At 36.9% G+C, this 8,000-nt stretch overlaps 2 protein-coding genes across 2 annotated transcripts in view; both read right to left on the bottom strand.

Annotated features, from left to right (window-relative positions):
* The window catches only part of LOC120273243 (pentatricopeptide repeat-containing protein At3g03580), a 7,452-nt gene extending 6,208 nt beyond the window's left edge, over nt 1-1,244 (bottom strand). The window contains exon 1 of the mRNA XM_039279873.1: nt 1,188-1,244. Within this exon, the coding sequence (XP_039135807.1) occupies nt 1,188-1,244 (57 nt within the window). The remainder of the gene's footprint in view (nt 1-1,187) is intronic.
* A 45-nt stretch (nt 1,245-1,289) lies between these two features.
* LOC120273572 (protein argonaute 4B-like) lies at nt 1,290-7,511 on the bottom strand. Its single transcript, XM_039280216.1, is given in 23 exon segments — nt 1,290-1,691; nt 2,405-2,436; nt 2,541-2,635; nt 2,832-2,905; nt 3,039-3,150; nt 3,263-3,326; nt 3,545-3,610; nt 3,803-3,933; nt 4,068-4,205; nt 4,298-4,410; nt 4,495-4,660; nt 4,755-4,868; nt 4,961-5,023; nt 5,157-5,264; nt 5,349-5,465; nt 5,553-5,730; nt 6,004-6,101; nt 6,183-6,280; nt 6,394-6,530; nt 6,636-6,823; nt 6,825-6,861; nt 6,971-7,176; nt 7,260-7,511. Coding segments are annotated over 23 exon segments (2,763 nt in total). The 3' UTR covers nt 1,290-1,515.
* Between the last annotated feature and the right edge of the window lie 489 nt (nt 7,512-8,000).

Genomic DNA, 8,000 nt, shown 5'->3' with positions numbered 1-8,000 from the left:
AGTATTTGGGGACTAAAAATTCAGAGAAAACGCAAAATCTGAGACTAATTCGATATCAATTTATACTTATCATAATTTAATACTTAAATTTTAATTTTAAATTCTAATGATAATTATTTTTTTACAATACCAATTTTAAGAATTTAAATTACACAACCAATTTATTCATAAATTAATTTTTTAAAATAATCCACGTGCTGCTTTTATTAATTACATTACATTAACCTCTTTGTACCCAAACAAATATTTAATTTTTTTTAAAATAATTCCAAATATATATATATATATATATACATATATAACAGACAATAATATACTCCACAAATCACCGGCACCAGCACCCACAAATCACTATGACATAAAAATATATCATAATAAAATTATAATCGGTAACTTACATAACCAATTTTAGAGAATTGGATAAAAACCCCCATTAACAAAAATAGCTCCCTCCTTAATCCTTGTCTATCCCTTTTGATGGTGCTGGTCAACTTTGACCAATAAATGTATATTTATATATATAAAAACCAAACTGAAATTGTGAATCATTACTTTTTGCACAGGTTAACAAGTCGCAACATTTTCCAAAAATAAAATTATTTATATATATACAAATAAATAGAAAAAACTCAGATCACAATTGTTACACTGACCCCGGTGAACCCCTCAAACTCCTAACCAGCTTCTTTCAATAACCAGATAACAGGACCAACATTAGACTGGACCACCATACCTCTCTTACCCCTCCTATTTCCTTTACACTCAAGAACCAAAGAAGTGAATAGTCAGTCTCACAGGACAGCAATTAGTTGGAAGATCTACTAAAAAAGCTCCGGAAATGGGAAATTAAATAAAATCATCTGCCATTGCTCCGTATATGCATCCAAAGGCACAATGATGATGCCTAGAAACATCTCTTCATCAATAAATTAATTAAAGTAGGCCATACACACCCCCAAAATCCAATCCTCAATGGTCAAAATACTTAACAAAAACATTAATGAGAAAAGTGGAAAGAAAACCCTACTCACCAACCTAACTAGTTGGAAACAAGAACATTAATGGATCACTAGCATATCAATAACTTGCATCCGCCATTCATCTACTATTATCTTACACAACCATTATCAACTAATAATATTTTCACTTAGCTGAGCACCAAACGGTTAGTAAAGCTGCTTATTTACAAAAAGCCACTCGATCAACGCCTTGGAAATATCTTGCTTTGCAAAACCTGTTACCATGATATGTTTCAAAGTAATAAAAAGCTGCATGCCAAACTCAACCCAAGAATTCTAAAAAAGCAGTAGTACTATCATCTCTAACAAATGCACAAGCAAATGTCTCGAAGAGTATGTTAGAACCGCTACTGAAGCCTAGAGCATTCTGATCAACCAGTCCAAAACAAAGACAACAACCACTAACTGAAACGAATATTTACAGCTATGATGTGTTTGGTTTGACAAGCATCATACCAGTTGCCACAAAAATAAGACATCAGACTATAACCAGGACTCAGCAGAAAAACATGGAACTGCTGACTTTCTCATGCAGCCGGGGCAGTTCCGGAACCACGACATTACCTGCAGCTGAGGCACCACCATGGCTTGAAGACGTCTCTGACATTTCATCGAACTTCATAAACTGACCCATCTGAGTTGCTGCAAGATGGGCATAGCAAACAGGGGCAACTGCAGAGACCGAAAGCAAACACATCAGGCAAAAGTCATGCAATGAACACAATGAAACAAGCTTGCTGATGCAATTGATAGGATTATTCACATTACAAACAAAGACAGAGCTAGTAAGTAGCTTCCAGAAAGGCGATTGCATAGGCCCAAAAGCGAACCTCACTGGCAGATTTCTATTTTACTAAAGTGATAATAGAAACCTCCGAAGTGTAGGCACCAATTAAAAATACAGGACTAAAGAAGAAGTGTTATGGTGAGGTAATTATGATACCGTGCTAGCATGCTATTTGGTAATTCATCTGCCATTCAACAAAATAAGATTACCAATGCAACTTTGTTTTTGATATAAATAATTTAAATGAGGTTACCATTCTCTATATATAGATGCCTGAAGGGTAGAAAATAAGATTTGAGACCAAAACTAAGGGAAAAAAAAAAACACTGTGCTTGGGAACAATAATTTTTTATAGAACATGAACTAAGCAACGACTTAAAATTCTTAACAAATGAAACCCAATACCATAAACCAATGGTGCGAGATGGAGACTGACAATAAAGTTGAAACAGGTCAAATTCATTTCTGAATAGTGAACAGAATAAATAACCTAACAGAATTTTCCTGAATACTACCCAAAGATATGATTCTCATGTTGGTGGACATAAAACATTGATGGAAATTAAGCATAAAATATTCACAGATAGAAACTCCATACCAACAGAAATAGCAGTTGTGCTCCGCTGGTAACTGAAATCGAAAACAGAAAAGAAGTTCAATTCAAGTATAAATAGCTAACCAATGAATAATAAACTCAAGGAAATCCATCAGGTGATTGAAAACATATAACTTACACATAAGACAGTGAATGCACAAGCTCCTGCAAGTCATCAGTGGAAAATCCAATCTCATCCAGCAGAACATGATAATGTGTGGGTCTAGTTGTTCCCTGTTAAGGTATCAGGAAATGAGGCAATTTGTAAGTACTACAGCATTAAAGATAAGATGAAGCTTAATATAAATCAAACCAAAGTTAAGTTATCAACTTCAAGACTTCATGATAACCAGAGAGGGAAAGTGATGAACAAAAGGCAATAAAATAAACTGAACATAAGAAAACCAGAGCAAAGATTAAGGAAACATACAATCATCCCAGCATGTGAGCACATGTAAAAATCATAGTTTCTAGGATGACAAACTTTACTGTCGATAACAGTGCCTGCAAATCAAACAAGGATGAATTTTAGAGGAGATTCCTAAAAGAACCCAGCACACAGCAAATACATGAAAGGATGTACAGAACTAAGAAACAAAAAAAAAGGTAAAGAATAACAAAACAGCAGAAAGCTCACCAGGTGGAACATTATCAGGAGAATTAGGCTGGAAAAACTTAGTGTGGTGATTCTTTTGGGCCACAATGACAGTGAACTTAGGACACCACTTCTCATCAAGGAATTTGCATGCCTGGAACAAATGACAACTTACACACTCAATTCTCTTGCAACATTAGATAGCCCTTAACCATTTATGGCTACAACCATAATTTTCTAGAAAAATCAACAGGGAAGAAAAGAACCTCAATGATTTGATCCAACTCAATGTTTAGGACCTGATTGAACTGTGACTCACTGACTCCATCCCTAGAAAAAAGATGGAAAGGAAGAGATCAGCTCGGTACATAAATGCAATTTAGTTGCTCATTTTTGTTTAGACAGTAATTGCTCACTGTTCAGCACAGTTTAATAAGAAAATCAAAACAAAAAATTACCATATGCCAAATCCTAATCAAGGTACATATCATACCCCAGTTTACAGAAAAAGGAATATGAATCTACATGAACACTTAGCTCAGTATTACCGGAAAATAATAATCTGATCAGGTTTCCTCTTCCCTGAACTTGTATAGAAATCAATCAGCAGTTCCCTGAATGATAAAAAGGACACAGAATTAATGGATCCACACACCTTTGCAAACAGAGAGAAGATACAATTAAAGAATTACAGAATCCTCATTAGATTCATTTCATTAGCTATCTTCCACAAAAAATGTTGATTATTATTCTTATTATGAAATAATGGACGATCTAGTAAAAAAAATATCCAACTTAAAACACACCGCATAATTCCTGAATCCTCAGTATCTGATATTGGCTTGAACAAAGAGTCAATCATCTCAACCTTTGGAGATTGTGTTCGAACTGATGCCCTGTACCGAGAAATTAAGGGCCATGCCCGGGAACTCACAACCTAAAGAACAAGAATAAAACACCAAGTGGAAAAAATCACAAACAAGACTTCAGAAGAAATCCACATCCACATATAATAAAATATCTAGGAAGAGCTTCTAAAGATGTAAAATATAGAACCATTTATAAAATTACCGCAGCAATTGATGGAACATCTGATTGGCCAGGAGAGCCATGAGATACATCCATCCCCAGTATAATCGTTGGAACCTTGGAAATCAGAGGCATCGAAGGTGACTGTTCAACTTGCAAAAATGAATTCATGCCACCAAGCTGCAGACCAAATAAAGGAGGAGGGGGGGGGATCGCATTAAAAAACAGAAGTGTCAAGCAAAAATATACTGAATAATTTTAGGCAAGAACACCTTGGCATTAATTTTCAAAAGCACATTTGTTATGTATTGGTCATTGACTCTTGTTGGGGCCATGCACTGAGTAACAATGCCAAAGTCAGCAAGACATTTTCGCTTCCAAGGTCCTGAAAAGAAGTTGTTAAGATAATAGCCATACTTCCAAGATTATATGTAGAGTGTAGCAGAAGAATGGTAGAAGGAAATCAAACCGTAAATGTCAGAATTCTTTCTCTCTGCGAGGAGACAAAGGAGAAATCTGGGAGCACCTGGAAGCTTGGACTTAACCTGCTCAAACATATCTTCTACTCTAGCAATGGGTGGACCACGCCTCATAGAAGGGTTCTCATCAAATACATCAAATGGCTGCTCTATAGTCTGAAACCATGAGTAACAAACCTCCATATGAACATCTCAAGTACATAAGCAATTCTTGAATAGTTCAGATTATACAAGCATAACATCAACTTACGATTCCCTTCATGTTCCCGCACTTGATCAGATCTCTTATCAGACCTCGTACATCACAACGAGCAGAAAAGTTTACAACAGCCCAGCGATCAACAGTTGATGGCTCAATTAGTTTCTGCCATCATACAACAGCAAAAACTAGTTGGCACTGGCATGCTGAGAAAATAATCAACCCAGAGCTTGATAGAAAACTAATATATCAAATACCTTGTTATTGAAGTTCCATCGTCCGTTTCTTGGGAAAAAATCTTCACCGTTACCAACCTTCAACTGCCACAAATAAAAATCAAGAAACAGCAAGTCATCCCAAAATAATTCTTTCTACATTTAAAGGGAAAACACCCAGAACCATAAAAGACAACAATGCAGCAGCAAAGAGTGCAAAATAAGAAGAGGAACAAACCCTAGGAGCTGATAAGACACGTCCATCAATTTGTGTAAATTGTGTGGCTATTGAAACTCCACAAGCACGCAACATGGGATCAGCATCATAGTTATTGTATTTCAAGGCCTGTAATAGAGATGGCATGTAAAAAGATGTGCACTCAGCCAAAATATAACAGATCAGCTAAACAAAGAACAAATACGAACTGACCTCAGTGAGAACACTCATTCTTTCTTGAGGTTTCTGTCGAGATTTTTCCACAAGAGAAGATCTCTGAAGTGTAGACAATGCCTTGGTGTACCTTTGCAATGACACCAAACTGCAGAGCTGAAACAAAGCAGCAAAATCATGAATGCAGAAATTACGGAAAACAAAACTAGCACAGGAAGGCTACTAATAAACAAACCAACCTACCTCTATGGGAATAAAGGTAGGCCGCTTTGGTTTCCCAACATTGATGCATGGCAAATCAGCAGAATATCTCAGCTCAACACCACGAATCTTCACAAAATAATCAAAAACTGTAATTTCAGTAGACTGGACATCACAGTCACTGTTCCCATTCCTCCCACTTCTCTGTTTAAGGGTGAACCTGCAAAAAAAATTGAGTTAGTTCCCATGACCTAAGAACAACATATCAAGCAATTGAGGATAAAAGAATTGTACATAGACAAGCTAAACCAATTTAATGATGGGTGGAGTCACTGCAAAAGATCAACTCTACATTTTTAAGACAAGGAAATTAGATTTAGGTAAGAACGATTGACCAAAATAATTGGTCAGCAGGAAGACTCTGTAATAGCCTGACAAAAAAGAATTATACCACCCCATCACATAAAAAGAAAGCCAAACACAAATGGCTCACAATTGCTGATTGCAGGGCAGTTCACTCAAACCAACAATCTTGTATTCTGTGTTTGACGGAGCAGCTTTTATCCTTAAATTCTTTAGCATACGTTTTGCCTGTCAATGCATGAAAATAACCATTAGGTAAAATGCGGAGATCAGAACAAATACCAGCTTTTAAACTCGATTTCAACTTACTTTTGACCAATCAATTTGATAAGGATCTCTAACATTCTGATTAGCTATGAGAAAGTCTATAACGGGGCCAGGTCTAACTATCATGGTGGTTGAGACATCTGCAAACAGAAGTTAAGGCAATTGCTATATGAAAAACAAAGTTAACATACACCCCAATGAACACGGACACCAGCCAAAATGGCCAACTACAGTTTTTGTAAGCACTGCATACCAATATTCAATGAGAGACCTCCTTGTGTGGTTCGAAAGCTGGAATGGAAGCCTCTGCATCCCAACACTCCACCTCCCAAATCAGTAAAATTTGACGGATTATTTTGAAAATAGGACTGCCGCACAAGAAGGCAACCCCTGCAAAAATAAACAAATTAATTAATTAAAGTTCACGTGATAAGCCAACCCCTCTGACTGAGGTAACAGATAAATGACTTGCAAAAGTAAGCATTATCAACATACTGTTTGGCAGCATGCTGTCGCAGAACTATGTCAAGCACCCTGAAAGCTTCCTGGGAATTTTCACTTTCCTGACCTTTCAAAGCTAGGGCAATAGACTGCATCGGAATTTTAGCTGCAAAACTCAGCTCAACTTTAAAGGTCTTAGTATGATATGGTCGCCTAACACGCTTCCTGTCATTTTCCCCTGGGACTATCATTGCCACCTGGGCTACCATTGGCAGCACTCCTGTACAGTACCAAACAATGAAAAGACGAGGAAAAAACTTGCCCACATAGAAAACAAGAACAGCCAGCATTAGCATTGCAACATGGAGAATGCAAAGAACGAGACATACTTGTTGGAAGACATGTCTTCCAAAACAACCGTAAATTCATTGTTCACATGAGGCAGAGACCCAATGGTAAAGAGACTCTTCTCCCCATCATAAGCAAAATCTTTGTTCCCCAGCTCAGTATCATAGGTCTGATGCAGCTTGTCAATAACTCTCCTACCAATGCCCTTCCCATCAACAGGGCGATCATCCTCATATTTCAGAGACACCTGATTCAAAAAACATCACAATCCAGTGACCACACAGATGACCACAGAGACAATAATGAGCATCAAAATTTAGAGCTACATACACTGTAGTGGTAGAAGTAATCTTCCACATTCCTCACAGAGACTCTGAAGTGGTTTGTAAGAAGAGATATGGACTGTCCTTTCCTCGCCTGGCCTGCTGGCCTCGCCATAGGCACTCTCTTAGGCTTTGCAGACTTCCTTGGTGGTGAAGCATGCCCAGCCCGCTCACCATCAGCTTTTGCAGGGGTCACATTAGGTGGAATGGGAGGTGGAGGAGGCAATGCCTCTGAATCAGACCCATCTTGCCCGTCCATCAAGAAAACTAAACAAGAATTTCCAAAACAAACAAAAACAACAACAAAAAAATATTAGCTCATAAGCACAGACCATAATAACATTAAAAAACAAAGAAATTAGAAGAACATTGACAATGCACATGCTAAAAATGACAACATACTTCTTGTTTCATAATTATATGGATTTTTCCTTGGATACCTAATGCATTACCTATTTTACATTTATAGAAACTAAAGTATGCATTCATAATTACTTCAGATGGAAATAATGGAAAACAACAGATAGCACTGATGATGTGTATATTATTAAAAAAAAAAATCACACAAGAAAATACTTCACGTTCTTATAAGTCTAGTCATTTTTCCAGCAAAATGCCTAAAGCCAGGCCTATTTTGCTAGTATATAGACAAAAAAAATGCATGAAATTTTTCAGAAAAAAGAAAATTAGAACGAGCCTGAGTTCACAGAAGGGGTCTTACGATAGCCGACCAAAAATCACCGAAACC

Source organism: Dioscorea cayenensis, chromosome 12 (genome assembly GCF_009730915.1).
Source record: "Dioscorea cayenensis subsp. rotundata cultivar TDr96_F1 chromosome 12, TDr96_F1_v2_PseudoChromosome.rev07_lg8_w22 25.fasta, whole genome shotgun sequence".
In the NCBI taxonomy this organism is placed as follows: domain Eukaryota; kingdom Viridiplantae; phylum Streptophyta; class Magnoliopsida; order Dioscoreales; family Dioscoreaceae; genus Dioscorea; species Dioscorea cayenensis.
This window is presented reverse-complemented; position numbering and strand designations above follow the sequence as displayed.